General features: G+C 41.4%; 1 protein-coding gene across 1 annotated transcript; it reads left to right on the plus strand.

The window, feature by feature from the left end:
- The first annotated feature begins 14,284 nt into the window (after positions 1 to 14,284).
- Positions 14,285 to 15,037, plus strand: LOC141050081 (olfactory receptor 1M1-like). Its single transcript, XM_073546909.1, has one exon. It carries the CDS (start codon positions 14,285 to 14,287, stop codon positions 15,035 to 15,037), a length of 753 nt encoding a protein of 250 aa, XP_073403010.1.
- Positions 15,038 to 19,130: the final 4,093 nt, after the last annotated feature.

Raw genomic sequence — 19,130 nt, forward strand, 5'->3', positions numbered from 1 at the left:
ATAGCCTCCCCTTGCACTGCACACACAGTGACTGGTGTGTTGTGCAGGCCAAATTGCTAGCAGCAGAAGCAGTTTTTTTTTCTTCTCAGCAGGACAAAAAAAAAAATTGGGATTGCTTTTAAAAAAGCAGTTTGCGGAGCAGTGGGTAAACAGCAATGCCAGCCTGTCAGGAAGCCTTAAAAGGCAGCCCAACAACCAACACCACTGATACACCACTATATAGCCTCCCCTTGCACTGCACACACAGTGACTGGTGTGTTGTGCAGGCCAAATCGCTAGCAGCAGAAGCAGTTTTTTTGTCTTCTTCCCTGCCTAACGCTCTCCCTACAGAATCAGCAGCAACCTCTCCCTATACTAAGATCAGCAGAAGTAAGATGGCGGTCGGCGTGCACGCCCTTTTATACCCCCTGTGACGCCCACCAAAGCAAGCCAATCACTTGCATGCCCTTCTGAAAGATGGTGGTGACCCGTGCCTATGTCATCACGTTGCCCACAGTGTTCGTGGATCCTGATTGGCTGAAAAAGAGCACAAAACAAACTTTTGAAACGCGACTTTGGCGCGTAAGTCGCCGACCTCGTGGCCGACCTCATCCTAGGGTCGGGTTTCGTTTCATGAAACCCGACTTTGCCAAAAGTCGGTGACTTTTGAATTTTTTCGACCCATTTCGCTCAACTCTAGTGATCAGACTATTATCATCGTAACCATCCCTATGCTATGTCTGCTGAAAAAATCACTGCAGAATCAAAAAATGGAATCTTTGCATGCCCAGCAGCTGGGTATGGAGCAAGATTTCACAATGGGTGATCTTACCCAGCCCAACCATTATCATCAGGTAACATTGGGGGATGAAGATGATGATGAAAATAAGGAGGGAGAAGACTTCTTTTTCAGTGGTACCGAGGGGACACGTCATGCTAGAGAGGGGAATCCAAACCCCAGCTTCATGTCTGTCCAGCATGGTTGGGATGAAGAGAAGGAGGTGGAGGAGGAGAATCAGTGTGAGGAGAGGATGGGTATTGTTCCTCCTTCAGGGGTCACAGAAAATTTGCCTCTGTGCAGCTTGGCACACATGGCACATTTCATATTAAACTGTCTGTGCCAAGACCCTCGCGTAATCCACATTTTCATTAGCAACCTATACTGGTTGGCGACCTTTCTAGACCCACGGTACAAGGACAAATTTCCTACTGTTGCAGTCTCCAAGGGGTTTCACAATGGAATCCTTCAAGAAGGCCGTTGTCGATCATTTGATGGCAACAGCACCCTCAGACACCACTGCTAGCGGAGATACCAGCTCTGTGCAACAGCATGCATTAATGGGGAGAGAGATGCCAAGAGAGAAGAAGGTCCAAAAGAAGTGGTGGTAAAATGTCCACAAACTTGGCCATCTTCAATAAACTGGCTCATCACCAAGGACTAGCTGGAACAGTAGCAATGTCAAGGAGGGAGAAGTTGAACAAGATGGTCAACGACTATCTAAGTGACCATACCTGCGTCCTTCCTGACGCTTCTGTACCTTTTAATTACTGGGTATCAAAGCTGCATAGTTGGCCTGACCTCTTCTTCTATGCCTTGGAGGTGCTGGCCTGCCCTGCTGCTAGTGTGATGTCAGAGCGTGTTTTCAGTGCGGCTGGGGCAATCATCACAGATACACGGTTGACTACAGAGAATGCAGACAGACTGACTCTGATAAAATGTAACAAGGACTGTATTTCGCCACAGTATTTAAGCCCTACAGATGCCAGTATCCCAACCTAAAGACACCCAACACAGTTTTTTTTTTTAATTGGTGATCACATCCATCCCATTCCCTTTCCATACAAGCCCCTTTTCTTCTTCTTACACATATTTTCAAAACCTGCTTCTGACACATGTACCTCATGGTCAATAAGCTAAAAACAATGTTACGTTAATTAATATTTCCCATCGGAGGCACTTGTGATGAGAGTGAGAGCTGTCATGCCCCTTGGGCTAATTTTTGGAGACACTATTGCTATGCCTGGACACTGGGCACAGCCACCTCTATGCTAGTAGTCCTGGCTTTATCATGATGGTTTGGCCCTTCAGACTTGCCTTGCTTCCTTCATTAACCATGATACAGCCCCTTGGGCTAATGTTTTGAAGACACTAAATTTATGCCTACACATTGGGCAGTGGCACAACAAGGACAGTAGTCCAAGCTTTATAATTGTGAATCCCTTGTGATGAAGATGATGATGGGTGGCTTCTTCCTGTGTTAACCATAACACAGCCCCTAGGGCAGATCACTCTCCTTACACCACTTACACACTTAGCTGTCAGTAGATTGCCTCCATCATCACTCGCTCTTACTGTTGTTCTGATATATCACTGACTGGTACTGCGTAAGTGGTGTACGAGTCCTGCTCTTCCAGCAAAAAACCAAAGGACTTCAAATAGTGTTTGTATATTCTAGTGAAGCAGTGGTGAAAAACCACTCGTGCAGCCCCTGACCTGGTGCCCCCATGTTATATACATTTGTTTACAGCATACATTTTTTTAACATTTACACACTTTTTAGCCTTTTCCTCAGCCCTCAGACCGCTTTGAAGGGTTCAGCAGACAATTACTCACATTTTCCATTGACTATCATTGAACTCACTATTCATGCTGAATACCCGAGTATTAGGGTATACTTGGTACGAGTATAGCAAGTCCGAATACTTCAGTACTCGCTCATCCCTAGTGTCACTGCCTCCTGCAGCTTTGTCAGGGGAAGTAGCCATAGAGTGTAAACATGACCCTTAAATAATGCAATTGCAATTGCAATCACTTCAGCGGGCTCCGTCACCTGTGTGCGGTGTCTGCGTAACAACTAGTGTTGAGCATTCCGATACCGCAAGGGGACTGTACCGGCCTGCCGGGGGGCTGTGCCGGCCTGCCGGGGGGCTGTGCTGATGTCCGGGGGTCTGTGCAAGCATCGTCCGATGGGACTACAAGTCCCATCTGGCGATGCCTGCTACCATGACAGTGATTGACACATTAGCCAATGATGGGACAGTAGTAGTCCCATCATCCAGCTAATGTGTTAAATGTAAAAAAAAAAAAAAAAATACTACATACATACTACATACATACTACATGCATGCTACATACATACTACATGCTACATACATACTACATATATACTACATACATACTACATACATGCTACATACATACTGCATGCTACATACATACTACATACATACTACATACATACTACATACATACTACATGCATGCTACATACATACTACATACATACTACATACATACTACATGCATGCTACATACATACTACATACATACTACATACATACTACATGCATGCTACATACATACTACATGCATGCTACATGCATGCTACATACATACTACATGCTACATACATACCACATACATACTACATACATACTACATACATGCTACATACATACTACATATATACTACATGCATGCTACATACATACTACATATATACTACATATATACTACATGCATGCTACATACATACTACATATATACTACATGCATGCTACATACATACTACATATATACTACATACATACTACATGCATGCTACATACATACTACATATATACTACATATACACTACATGCATGCTACATACATACTACATACATACTACATACATACCACATACATACTACATACATACTACATACATGCTACATACATACTACATATATACTACATGCATGCTACATACATACTACATGCTACATACATACCACATACATACTACATACATGCTACATACATACTACATATATACTACATGCATGCTACATACATACTACATATATACTACATGCATGCTACATACATACTGCATGCTACATGCATGCTACATACATACTACATAGATACTACATGCTACATACATACCACATATATACTACATACATACAATACATTCATATAATACATACATAGACATACAGTACATATAACATAGAGTAACATACTTACCAATACTTGTCACATTGTTCCCCGAAGCCATTGTCTTTTCCGGAATAAATATTAACATAACAAACCACAAAAATACTCACCCACGATCCGAAGCAGTCCACGAGTGTGTCCCACGACGATCTTGGGTAGAGAACTGCAGCATCAGATGATGCTGCCGTTCTCTACGGGCTGCAGGAATCCAATGACGGAAGGTAGGTATCCTTCCGCACTGTATTCCTCCGCCACTTAAAAAAAAAATGTCCCTAGTCTCACTTTATGCCATTGCTGCGTGGGAAATTCCCACACAGCAATGGCATAAAGTGAGACTAGGGACTTTTTTTTTTTTAAGTGGCGGAGGAATACAGTGCGGAAGGATACCTACCTTCCGTCATTGGATTCCTGCAGCCCGTAGAGAACGGCAGCATCAGCTGATGCTGCAGTTCTCTACCCAAGATCGTCGTGGGACACACTCGTGGACTGCTTCGGATCTTGGGTGAGTATTTTTGTGGTTTGTTATGTTAATATTTATTCCGGAAAAGACAATGGCTTCGGGGAACAATGTGACAAGTATTGGTAAGTATGTTACTCTATGTTATATGTACTGTATGTCTATGTATGTATTGTATGAATGTATTGTATGTATGTAGTATATATGTGGTATGTATGTAGCATGTAGTATGTATGTAGTATGTATGTAGCATGCATGTAGCAGGCAGTATGTATGTAGCATGCATGTAGTATATATGTAGTATGTATGTGGTATGTATGTAGCATGTAGTATGTATGTAGCATGCATGTAGTATGTATGTAGTATGTATGTAGCATGCATGTAGTATATATGTAGTATGTATGTAGCATGTAGTATGTATGTAGCATGCATGTAGTATATATGTAGTATGTAGCATGTAGTATGTATGTAGCATGCATGTAGTATGTATGTGGTATGTATGTAGCATGTAGTATGTATGTAGCATGCATGTAGTATGTATGTAGCATGTAGCATGCATGTAGCATGCATGTAGTATGTATGTAGTATGTATGTAGTATGTATGTGGTATGTATGTAGCATGCATGTAGTATGTATGTAGTATATATGTGGTATGTATGTAGCATGTAGTATGTATGTAGCATGCATGTAGTATATATGTAGTATGTATTTAGTATATATGTAGTATGTATGTTGCATGTAGTATTTATGTAGTATGAATGTAGCATGTATGTAGTATGCATGTCGTATGTATGTAGCATGTATGTAGCATGTAATTTTTTTTTTTTTTTTTACATTCAACACATTAGCCGGATGATGGGACTACTACTGTCCCATCATTGGCTAATGTGTCAATCACTGTCATGGTAGCAGGCATCGCCCGATGGGACTTGTAGTCCCATCGGACGATGCCTGCACAGACCCCCGAAGCCTGCACAGACCACCGGCAGGCCGGCACAGCCCCCCGGCAGGCCGGCACAGCCCCCCGGAGCCTGCACAGACCACCGGCAGGCCGGCACAGCCCCCCGGCAGGCCGGCACAGCCCCCCGGAGCCTGCACAGCCCCCCGGCAGGCCAGCACAGCCCCCCGGCAGGCCGGCACAGCCCCCCGGCAGGCCGGCACAGACCACCGGCAGGCCGGCACAGCCCCCCGGCAGGCCGGCACAGCCCACCGGAGCCAGCACAGACCACCGGCAGGCCAGCACAGCCCCCCGGCAGGCCGGCACAGACCACCGGAGCCTGCACAGACCCCCTGGCAGGCCGGCACAGCCCCCCGAAAGGCCCGTACAGACCCCAGAGAGGCTGTACAAGGCAAAAACAGGGTTTTTCTTATTCCGATACCGGAAGTCCCATAGACTTGAATGGGACTTCCGGTATCGGAATCGGCGATACCGATACTTTTTTTAAAGATCGGCCGATCCATTCCGATCCGATACTTTGAAGTATCGGACGGTATCGCTCAACTCTAGTAACAACGTTAACAACAACGTTATTGCAAACTACTTGAATAAGCTATTTGGGATTCCTGGCTGCACCCCGATATTAGGCCAAATGATTTTAAGTGGAAAGCCGGCCTTTTGAATTGTCACGGAAACACAGTTTTATCACAAATGATTTGGATTAGCAAATAGCCTCCTGAGAAGGCCACATAGTTTTTGCACAGTCTATTTAGATGGTGGAAGATCAATTTCATGTAGGACAGAATTTTATCTAGCTTACTGAGAAGTTGACTTGCCGCACTATCAAGAGCGGCTTCTCTGCACTTTGATGCTGAGAAAATGGCAACAGCAAATCAAGATGTCTGCTTTTTATATGTCCAAGGGCATTTTACTTCGACAACCAATCACAGAAGACCTTGCGTCATGACGTTGTGGATGGTTTCTGTGCCCTGATTGGCTGCCGCAATCAACACACATAAAGTTAAGGGGAAAAAAAAAGGGCGCGCCGCTCCTCTAACCTCTCCACACTCCCTTCCCCTCATCAAACATGTCCCCCGTCACCCAACTGCTCATCATACAACACCATTATCCTAACCAAAGTCATAACAAATTCATTAGTGGAAACGTGATGATTTACCGAACTGTTACCGACTTTGACTAAAAATGTTTGGGAAATTGAACACGAATCCGAATGTGCTACATTCGTGCCGAATTTAAGACTGGCAAACGTTTTCTGAACAAGTTCTCTCATCTCCACTTATAAAGTCTAAATATAGTTTTATTTCTTTTTTTGTACATATAAAAGAAGTAGAAATAAATTAATGTCCTAGATTTTGACTGTTGGATAATTACACGGGTGCACACAAGGGAGTCTAGTGGAGATTTCTCTGGAGATTGAGTGTTATTCTCCAGCAATGTATAAAATGATCGTGTAATGATTCCATTTATGATTGCACCTATTATGATCCTGGTTAATGTGTTTTACATTACAGTAAACATATCAGCATTTTGTGCATCATTGTACAACACTTTGTGATCATGACAAATGGATGATGTGCACAACTGAAATATCGCTGAGCTAAGCCAACCTTTACCTTGAGGGTGATACCATGTACGAGCGTAAAGTCATAATGGATGAGGCTTCTAAATAGCAGAATGGACTTTCTATGTTCCTGGATGCTAGTGGAACAGTACAAAGGCTGTTTTCTATTTTTTGGACTCCCATATTTGGTGATAGATCCAGCACGGTAGGAGCACCTGATTTTCCACAAGCTGGAGATGGGTGTTCAGGAGATTGAGAACTGAATGCAGCACATACTGTGGATTCTCCATTCTGATGTTCAAGTCATTAAGGAGAATTTCTTTTTTGTGTCTATTCACATTACTATTTCTGTGTACCAGGCAAGAAAAAAACATTTACGATACTTCTGAAGATAAGGTTGGAAAGGAATGCCTAACACAAAAGGATGAAGATTTGCAACGTTTCGTTTACCCCGTAATTTTCATTTTTGCTCATTTTATTACATTCCTCCCTTTCTTCCAAGAGCCATAGCTTTTTATTTTTTTCCTTTGAATAAGCTCTATTCTTGATTTTTTTTTTGAAAGATGAGCTGTAGTTCTGAATGACGCCATTAATTTTGTCATATCATGTACAGAAAAATAAGAACAAAATTCCAAGTAAGGCAAAATGGTAAACCACATGCAAGTCGTTTTTTTAACATTTTGAAATCAGTGACTATTAATAATCACCTGGAATCATGACTTTTCCGGTCAGCAGGATTATGGAAATATCATACTTGTAAAGCTTTTGAAGTATTTTAGTGGTTAACCCCTTACTACTGAAGCCAGTTGTCTTCTTCCTGACAGAGCACAATTTTTTCAAATCCAATGTGTCACTTTATAAGTTAAAAACTTTGAAATACTTCCTCCATTCTCAATGGTTCTAAGATTGTAATTTTTCTTCTGTGACATATTGTACTTCATGTTAGTGGTGAATTTAATTAAGTCAATATCGTAAATCTGGTAATCATTTTGGAAAATAAACAATTTTCCAGCTTTAATTTTTTTTTTATTTTTTATGCTTCTAGCTATGATCACATTCACAGTGCTGACACGTTGCATTTTTTCCTCCCATTTTTGCAGTAAAAAATGCAGCATTCTTCCTCTCAAGAAAATTTCTGAAAACTCATTTCGATAAACTTTTACCTGCAGATTTGAAGCAATTTCAAATGTCCAGCTTGTAAATTATATCTCCGTTTTTGTATCAGTATTTAACATTTTAGCAAATAGGGAAAAAAACACACAAAAAATAAAAAATACACAAAAGAACTGAGAATAATAACTGCAAAACTGCCACAAATGTTACAATTTTTTATTTCAGAGTCCTGTTTATTGATGAGTGAACATGCTCGAATGACGTCTTATCCGAACATGCTCAGGTGTTATCAGAGCATCTGAGAGAGCTTGTATATAATGTTTTTGTACCTGTGGTTGCATAATTTGCAGCTTTCAGCCTCCACACAAGTGTGGATTTCCGGTTTGTCATGGAATCCCCAAATGCGTAGAGGCCATTGTAAACCTTCAGCTTGTGACTTTTGAGGTTATCCATTGTGGATAATGACTTGAGTTTAGAATCTTTATCCATTTGTAGAAGTCATTTTCTTTTCAACTTCAGCTATTTTTACAGATTGTGTTATGTTTTCATCAATCAAAAATTTGTTAACATTTCATTATATTGTGGTATCTCGTTATCCAGAAAAATTAATGTGAATACTTTTATACCCAATGATGATAAAAGTACTCTTGGAGTGATACTTTTTTTTGGCTACCTAAAAATAATTTATGTTTGCATGCTTTCAAAGCACAAGAGCTCCTTCTTCAGGTGGGATAACAAATTAATTAATAAATGGAATATGAGTTGGATGTCAGTGCCAATTTTCCTTGAGATGTTCATATGAGGGTAGTATGTGATGGCAAGGGGCACCCTGATGTTGTCCTCCTTCTGTTTGTAAACCAGGAGACTGCTTCTTGTAATCCAGGAGGTTGCGCTGACCTCCAAACCATATTCTACAAAGACCACAGACTGAAAGCAATAATCCCAAAACTGCCACTGCGCTCCTACAAACAGCCTCCCAACCTAAGGAATCTCCTTGTCAGAAGCGCTCTCACATCACCTTCAAAGACAGGCACAGTCCCCTGTAACAGTAAGAAATGCAAGACCTGCCCCCACATATCACCAACAGATAAAGTCCCCATACCCAACACAAATCAGGACTATAAGATCATGGACTCTTTTTCATGTACATCCTCCAATGTCGTGTACATGATACAGTGTACAAGGTGCAATGCAGGGACATACATCGGGGAAACTAAGCCAAAACTACAAACAAGGATGAATCTGCATAGACATACGATAAAAAATGAGCTGGACACACCTGTAGGAATACACTTCTCTAGACCTGGACACAGCATGATAGATGTAAAAGTCCTAAAAGGTCATTTTAACAGTGACAGAGAAAGAAAAATCTGGGAGTTCAAATTTATAAATATGTTTCAATCTCTAACAATAGGACTCAGTTTGACACCTGGATTCATGACTCACCTCCACAAGAAGGTCTTCAGATGTCTAATAGAACACTTCCACCTCATCTGCATGTATAACAAAAACCTTAATTTGATTTCCTTGGCCAGTCTCTAGCTAGCATCACCTCATGTCCTTACGTAATTCATATTTAAATGTTGCCATCTCTTCTCATTAATTCACTTGTAATATCAGCCTGATGAAGGGGCCTCCTGAGCCCTGAAAGCTTGCAAATATAATTTCTCTGGTTAGCCTATAAAGGTATCAGTCCTTGAATACTTTTCTCATTTTCTTGGCACTTAAGTATTTACCTCATTTTTTCGGCTAACACTGTACCATAATATTATTTTGTATTGTATAAAATCATCAGTCCAAAGGATTTGCTTTAAAAATGCATCAGGCTTGTTTAGATGTTATGTTGCATACTTTTGATGTTGAATTTTATAATGAGGGCACAGGAGAGGTTTTCTTCTTAAGATTCTGATGAAGGCCATATTTGTGCAGGTGTCACTTTACAGTAGAGCAATGTACTCAACTCCAGATTCTGCTAAATCTTTCTGAAGGTCTTTTGCAGTCAAATTTGCCTCTCTAGCAATCCTAAGAGAAGTTATCACTGGAGTGTTGATTGGTCTTCCAGACCTTATCTTGACTTCCACTCTTCCGTCTGTCATTTTTTAATTACATTTAGAAACTGAGGAAATGGCAACTTGAATGCACTTTTCTATATTCTTATACTATTCTCTGGCTTTGTGGGCCTCCACCATTTTCATTTTCAGGGTGCTAGGCAAATGCTTTGAATAACCCATGGCTTCTGTTTTTAGCACAAGGATAGAGGAGGCTGAGTCTTTAAAAAGTTGTAAAATTTGTATCACCTGGCCTTTCCTAATGATGATAGTGAACAAACCGTAAACCTAACTGGCCAATTAAGGTCTGAAATTTAAGTCAAAGTTATCTGAGCACCCAAGTCTCCAATCGTGCACCAACTTTTGCATCAACCCATTTCCCTTTTTACATATTTCTAAAATGAAAAAAAGCAATATATATTTACACTGCTCAAAAAATAAAGGGAACACTCAAATACCACAACCTATATATGACTGAAAGGAAATATTCCAGTTGCAAATCTTTATTCATTACATATGCGTTAAGAACAATAAAACACAAAAGCGATCAATGTAAATCAAAACTAATATCCCACAGAGTTCTGGATTTTGAATGATACTCAAAATGAAAGTAGAAAATCAAATTACAGGCTTGTCCAACTTCATTGGAAATGCCTAAAGACAAGGAAGTGATGCTCAGTAGGTGTATGGTCTCCCCATACCTGCTTACCCGCCCTAGAATGCCTGGGCATGGTCCTGATGAAGTGGCAGATGTTCCCTGATGGACATTTTCCCAGACTTGGATAAAAGCATCAGTCAACTCCTCGACAGTCTGTGGTGCAACGTGGGGTTTGGTAAATGGAATGAGACATGATGTCTCAGATGTGCTCAATTGGATTCAGGTTTGGGGAACGGGCAGGCCAGTTCATAGCAGGAATTGCTGAAACACTTTAGCAACGTGATTCCTAGCATTGACATGCATCAGAAGAAACCTGGGGCACATTGTACCTGCATATGTTATCACAATGGGTCTGAGTATCTGAGACTGTACCTAATGGCAGTTAGGGTACCTCTGCACATGGGGGTCAGTGCGGCCTTCTTAACAAATGTCTCCCCACACCATTACTAACCCAATGCCAAACCAGTCATGCTGGAGGATGTTGTCGGCAGCAGAATGTTCTTCACGGCATCTCGAGACTCTGTCACGTCTGTCATATGTGTTCAATGTGAACCTGTTCTCATCCATGTACAGCACAGGGTGCAATGTCAAATCTGCCAATTTTGGTGTTCTCCGGCAAATTCCAATCACCTTGCACAGTGTTCGGCTGTAAGCACAACACTCAGTTGTGGAGGTCGGACCCTCATACCACGATCATGGAGTCTGTTTCTGACAGTTTGAGCAGACCCTTGGGTGTTAGAGGCCTGCTGGAGGTCATTTTGCAGGGCTCTGGCACTGGTCCTCCTGTTTCTCCTTGAACAAAGTAGGAGGTAGCGGTCCTGCTGTTGGGTTATTGCCCTCCTATGGTCTCCTCCACGTCCCCTGGTGTACTAGCCTTTCTCCTGGTATCTTCTCCATTCTCTGTACATTGTGCTGACAGACACAGCTACCATTCTTGCCACAGCTTGCATTGATGTGCCATCCTGTATGAGCTGCACTACCTTAGCAATTTCTGTGTGATGTAAGACAAAGCCTCATGCTACTGTATTGTACCTCTAGTGAGAGCAATGACAAAATGCAAAAGTGACTAAAAGCAACAGCCTAAAAGGATGAGTACAGATAAATGGTCTGTGGTCACCCCTGCAGAACCACTCCTTTATAGAGGTCGTCTTGCTAACTGCCTATCATTTCTACCTGATGCCTGTTACAGTTGCACAAAAGCAGGAGAAATTGATTCACAATTAGTGTTGCTTCATAACTGGACAGGTTGATTTGACAGAAGTGTGATTGACTTGGATTGACATTGTGTTCTTTAAGTGTTCCATTCATTTGAGCAGTACTTTTGCCTAAAATGCAAAGAAATGTGTCACATTCAGCTTTAGGCCTCTTAGAAATCATTTCATCTTTAACATGCTTAACTGTTCACCATAACAGTAATTTTGACTAGTAGTGTTCAAACTTTTACATGCCATTGTTTTTTTTCCAAAAATTAGTGCACAATAGATGTTGTAGAATGAAAATGACAAATGTGCCATTTTAGTGCCCAAAACATAGTGGCCATTATGGTTCTGAGGGCCTAAAAAGTTTTATTTTTTTCACCCAGAGGGCCAAATAAGGGCTTTATTTTTGCAGTACAAGATGACATTATCAACGTGAACTTTTTTCAATAAGCCTTTTTGATCACTTTTTATAGCATGTTTTGTCTGAAAGTATGATGGAAAAGTTCCATTTTTGACATTTTTTATTTTATCTACATTGTTCACCAGATGGGTTAAAAAATGTAATAACTTTCTAGACATGGCGATACCAAATATATGTACATTTCTTTCTTTTCTTTAAGTTTTACTGAAAAAAAAACTTTAACCTGCAATTTTTTTAATTCTATTTTTGAACATTCTCCATTATTTTTTTCACATTGTTACACATTTAGCTTCAATTTTTTTTACATTATGGAACACCTCAATATGAAAAATCTTCTTTCAGTTGTTGAATTGCTGTTCTATTACTCTGCAATATTTATTATTAGGCCGGGGTCACACTAACCGACGCAAAATACGGTCAGTATTTTACATGCGTAATACGGATGAATGGCCCCTAAACAGTGATCCGTATGTCATCCGTAAGCAAGGTGTGGTCGCGTATTTTGCGCATGTAAGCATCCGTATGTAATCCGTATGTAATCCGTATGGCATCCGTATAGCGAGATTTTCTCGCAGGCTTGCAAAATGGACATATAATGGAGCCCTATGACAGGGTTTCTAACACAAACCAAAGAATAGATATAGACACATAGAATGCATATATATAGATATATATATATATATATATATATAATGTGTATTCTATGTGTCTATATCTATTCATTCGTTTCTTTATTAAACCTGTCAGTGTGAGTTTACTGTAAAGCGCACTGAATTGCCGGCTTTGCTAAAAGGCACCGGGTGCGTATTTCTCGCAAGTCACATGTGTGGTCCGTGTGTAATCCGTATTTTTTGCGCACCCATAGACTTGCATTGGCGTATTACGGACGTAGTACGCTTATAATCGCAGCATGCTGCGATTGGCACGGACCGTAGAATACGGATGAGAAATATACGGCTGGTGCGAGGGACCCCGTAGAGAATCATTGGTCCGTGTCTAATGCGTGCTTTTAGCGCCTCTCACTCGGCCGTATTCCTCGCCAGTGTGACCCCGGCCTTAGTATCAGTCTCACACTGACGGAAGGTGCATCGGGTCTTGCTTACAGGTCATCGTAGTTGGGTGCTCACTTTGCCATTACTTGGCCTGTCGTCATCATGGCGGACATCTGCACTGCAATCTCATGGTGTTGATGGGGATAAAGGAGGAGCCACCTCTCGCTGACTATGAGCATTTTTATAAGCAAAAACCAATCAATATAACTGAAAGAAACATAGTGATGTGGTGCAATTTTGATCTATAGTTAGTCAGGCATTAAAGCCCAATGTCAAGCAGCAGGTAGAAAAGCAAATTCCGCAATACACTTCTAAAGGCAAAACACCACCCAGGTTTAATTTGGTCCCTCAAGTTTTCAGTGGATTATAGAATTGGTAAACCTGAATACAATGAATATTGGAAAGCAGTAAAGTTTCTAGTAGATAGATTAATAGGAATAAGGTTTATATTTTACGTGCAGCATATTTTGGATGGAGACAAATGACTGGTAAATAACATTCACTCAAAGGACCATAAAGAAAACTGGAGACATCATTGATGTAAGGAGCAAAGTGTCCATATCAGCAACATGGAAAGAGGATCCTATTAATGAGACAATAAGTTTTGATTGGAAAAACAGATAAAACTTGATGATGGGTTTTTTTTACATGTAATAATGGTAAATTTTGTTAATTTTCTCTTATAGGGCTTGTTCAGAAGCAACATCACCTCCATTATACTTGTTGGGTTTCCAGATCTTCACAACGTAAAATTCCTCTTCAGCACCTTACTGATTATTGTATACTATGGGGTCCTTGCAGGAAATCTTCTAATAATAACATTGTACTTAGTGAGTAAAACCCTCCGGTCCCCCATGTACTTCTTCATTACACAGCTGTCATTGTGTGACATCCTGGTGACTACAGACATTGTGCCCACCCTTCTTAATTCTGTACTTAATGGAGAAATCAATGTGTCTTTCATTGGATGCATCATCCAGTTTTTTTTCTTTGCCACCTCAGAAGCCATGGAATGTCTTCTGCTGTCGGTGATGTCTTATGATCGCTATCTGGCCATCTGTAACCCCCTCCGTTATAACGCTATAATGACTAAGACATTTTGTGGCATATCGGTACATATTATTTTGTGGACCTGTGTTGTGATAATATCTTCTAATTTAATTTCCATGTATAATTTACACTTCTGTGGAAAAAATGTTATTGATCATTTCTACTGTGACTTTGTACCTCTTGTGCAGCTCTCTTGCTCAGACACAACCATAATCGATATCCAAGGTCTTATATTGGGATTTTTGGTTGTTGCAGTACCGTTTGTAATAATTGTGATATCTTATGTGTATATTGTCCTCGCCATTCTGAAGATCCCATCCAATACCGGTAGACATAAAGCCTTCTCCACCTGCAGCTCCCACCTCATTGTGGTTTCCATATTTTATGGGACATTATTCATTGTTTATATGTTTCCAACCAAAGGTCAATCCCTAATTCTGAGCAAGGTCTTATCTCTGATGTACAGTGTTCTGACTCCTCTTCTTAATCCTATCATATATACCCTGAGGAACAAGGACTTTAAAGATGCTTTCAATAAACTTAAGTCTAGCTTTTAATTAAAAGTAACATTAAATAGTTATTTTTCTCCCATCTTGTTCACTAAAAATTCTGGTACAGAAATATGGTATAAACAGGTGAAATGTTTTCCAAAGTCAAAATTAAAATACAAAAATTGACAACCCTTCATCTCAAGAATCAGGTAAGTCTTAAGTAGCGATGAACGAATTTGTTCAGAAAACGATCGCCAACCATAAATTTGGCAAGAATATGGCACATTCGGATTCGTGAAAAGAAACACGAGCAAAAATTTAGGAAATCGGGAAAAATTGGTAACATTCAGTAAAGAGTGTGGGAAAATATTTGCGTTGCCACAAAAGTATTTTCAGCACTTTAACAACAATAGTGATGATGTATCATGAGCGTTTGGCGCGTGTTTGATGAGGGGAGGGGGGTTGCAGAGCGCAGAGGCGTCGCGTTCTTCTAAACAGTAATTTTTTTCCTTAACTTTATGTGTGCACATTGCGGCTAGCCAATCAGGGTGCAGTAAACACCCACAATGTCCGGACACAACATTTTGTGTCATTCGCTGCAGAAATCACATATACTACTCCATGAAAAGAGTGGACATCATACTCATTTTAACACTGGAAACAGCGCAGAGAGGCTGCTCCTGACACTGTTAGCAGCAAGATTTTAGCTAGTTAGCTAGGCAGCTGCATATCAGTCATATAGTGTAGCTAGCTAGTGTCCAGTATGGCTATTAAATGAACCTTCCAGCATTTATTTTATTACTAAATTCAACAGGCAAACTCAGCAGGGCACATGTCCTACAAGTGTGTTTTGCACTGCTTCTATTGTGCTCCATGTATAGGGTTGTTAATCTTATTTTTTCACTAGCTAAATGTGAAACAGCCTACTGTATCCCACCTTGTCATTTATTGCTGTTTCTATATGAAACTGTCTGCAGACATAAGGCACAATAAAAAAATTATATTTTTTTTGTTGCTGAATGTGATAAAGGTTGCATGGTCGACGGGAAGTATGTGTCACAGAGATGTCTTGTCTCTGTTATGTAATCCAAAATATTTTCTCTAGTGCATGAAATAAGCTAAGTGGTTCATTTGTTACATCTGTGACAGGGTTGCGGGTAGTTATGAGAGATGGACAGGTCTGGCTACCCTGATAACTCAACTTTACGTGTGGTTGCAGCCTATATAATGGAGGCTGTTGTTTGGCACATGGTCGGTGTATTGGGAGGGAGAAGGCCTCCTGTGTGTTTGGCTCCAGACTGAGCCTGAGTACAGGACACTGCCCCAACCTGTGTGCCCACAGGCCTTGCGGAGCAGATCCCTGCTATGGACATTGTTATTTTGTTTTGACTGATCTACATGCTGTTTATTTTCTGTTTGTGCTTCTTGGTTTATGAAGCAATAAACTCACATGAACTTTTAAAGGAACGAGTCTCCTGGTTTTCCTCCCATTTAACCCAAGTCAGTAAAAGCCCTACAATTTGTGCTAGACATGCGGGCAGCATTCCCAGCAGAGACGCAAGACTGATACAAGAAGGACTGTATGTCCTGGGTTGTCGGGTTCAAGCCAGCAAGAATCGCAGGACAAAATGGGAAACCTGGTCCAGTCAAAGCAGCGACAAGAGACCGACAGGCTATTGTTACAGCAGATGCAGCAGAGCCAGCAGTAGCAATGACAGCAGATGCAGCTTCTAGCAACCGCCATACAGGACGAGCACTCCAACCCCAAGTCTGACTGATGATGCATCCGGTAGGTGGTTAGACATGCTTTGCAGAAAATGACCACCAGAGATGAAGTTGAGTCCTTCCTGATGGTGTTTGAAAGGGTAGCTGTCATGGATAAATTCCCACCAGAGCAGTGGACAGAGGTAGTGGCAACATACTTAATTGGGGAACCCCAGAAGGTGTATAGTGAATTAGCTTTGCACGATGCCAAAGAATATGACAAGGTAAAAACTTAGATTCTCTTGCACTTTGGATGACAATGACTATCAAGGCACAGCGGGTTCACCGGGACAAACCACCTCGCTCCCAAATGTTCGATCTGTTGCACCTGGTCCAGAAATGGCTGCAACCAGAGTCTTCTACGCCTGCGCAGATAGTAGAACGAGTGGTGATGGACCGGTTTTACACTCCCTGCCGAGGCCCATACAGACTTTGGTTGCCCAGAGTGATCCCAAGAATGCCGATGAACTGGTTGGACTGGTGGGGAGATACCAGGGGATTAAAGGTTCCTTGGAAAGGCAGCCCAATCCATACTGGGGGTCCCAACAGCGGGAGGAGGACCAAAAGTAGGCGGGCATCCAAGGTCCAGAGGGCGGGGGAGGTGGTGCCCAAGGTATCTACGGGTGATGTTATTTGCTTAAGGTGCCATGGGCCCAGACAAATAGCCACCCGCTGTCCCCTGACCCCCGTGCAGATGGATTGCACCATAGCACACCATTGTTCATATTATGCATATTTGGCCTGCAGTGTGAACTCTCCATCCAATAAGCGGCCTCAAACATGTCCCGTAAAGGGGAACAGGCTGGAAGCAATGGGACTGCTAGACTGTGAGTGTTTAGTGACCCATGTGAGGGCGACCGTTCCTCTCAAAATGATCCCAGGAAAAAATGTTAGCGTTTGGTGCATACATGGTGACGCTAGGGTCTACCTTATGGCCAGAGTGGACATTGAAACGGCCTACGGTACTGGGTTTCAAAGAGGTCAGCGTCATTCAGGACTTCTTGCACCCTATTATTCCCCCTTTTGGGGAAGGGTTCTGAGTTTGCTTTTGCAAATAGAGAACCAGTGAACCCTAAAAAAGTATCACCACTAGTGTTGAGCGATACCACCTGATACTGAAAAATATCGGATCGGATTGGATCGGCCGATATAAAAAAAAGAATCGGGTATCGCTGATTCCGATCCCGGAAGTCCCATTCAAGTCAATGGAACAGAAATATTGGAATTAAAAAAAAACTTTCTTTCCTTGTAGGTTAATTCTACATGAAGAAAAACAACTAATAATAATGTAGAATGTATTGGGGGAGGTGGAGGAGACAATAAAGCCATAGAGGTTTAGCCCAATCAAATGGAATAGCAGGAATTAATTTTTTTTTTAAAGACGTTCGGAGTTACAAAGATATTGACTAAGTTAACCTCTTTTATATTTTGTCAGATATGTATGTTTCACTACTTCCATGCTCTTCACCTTCTTTTTTACTTCTCCCACACTTTCTCCTTCATGATCCTCAGCAGCAGCAGCATCTTTTTCATCAACTTCTTCTTCACCTTATTCATCTTCTTCTTCTTCACCTTCTTCCTATTATTCTTTTTTTGTACATTATTCATATTCTTCTTATTCAACGATTATTCTTCTTCATGTTCTACTTCTTCATCTTCTTCCTATTCTTCTTCTTCTTCATCATATTCTTATTTGTGACAGGCATTCCTGTAGTTGTTATCTATAAAAGTTTGAAGATTACACCTTCCGTTGTTCTGCCTGTCACAAAAGATTTACAACAGGATTTGTACGCGTTCAGTTTGGCCTGCAGCAGCAGCCATTTTCCAGGGGCACCACGAGGAGGAAAGGACTCACCCCCATACACTGCTTAGTCTTCTTCTGCTTATAATTTATATAATATCATTTGCTCTGATTTTTAGTCTTATGATTAATGTTCTTCTGCTTTTGGTTGTTCTGCTTCTTGGTCTCCTGTCTCTTGTTGTTCTGCATCTTGGTGGTTGTCTTCATGTTCTTTGTCCTCTTGGTCATCTTCTTCAGGGTCATCTTTTTGGTCTTCTTCGGTGTGGTATTCAGGGTTGTCGTCTTCAGGGTCATCATCATTGAGATCCAGAGTGAGAACCAAAAATCATTTCCACAAGCTTGAACTTGGAAAAGTAGCAGAAGGTACAAGAAGACTGAGGAACTGCTGAGAACCAGCTGACGGTACTGGAACCCGGATGGGTAACAGAAGGAACAAGAGCAAAAGGAACTAGTGAGGACCAGCTGACGGTGATGGAACCCGGAGGGGCAGCAGAAGGAACAAGAGCCAATGGCACAACCGAGAACCAGCTGACGGTGCTGGAACACGGTACTAAGCAGGAGGTACCTGTGCTACAAAGCACTACCAAGGACCAG

Source organism: Dendrobates tinctorius, unplaced genomic scaffold (assembly GCF_039654945.1).
Source record: "Dendrobates tinctorius isolate UK_male_01 unplaced genomic scaffold, ASM3965494v1 ptg000151l, whole genome shotgun sequence".
Classification (NCBI taxonomy): Eukaryota; Metazoa; Chordata; class Amphibia; order Anura; family Dendrobatidae; genus Dendrobates; species Dendrobates tinctorius.

What these genes read in the sequence shown, in the direction of transcription:
- LOC141050081 (XM_073546909.1), top strand. Translation starts at nt 14,285, where the DNA reads ATGTACTTCTTCATTACACAGCTGTCATTGTGTGACATCCTGGTGACT.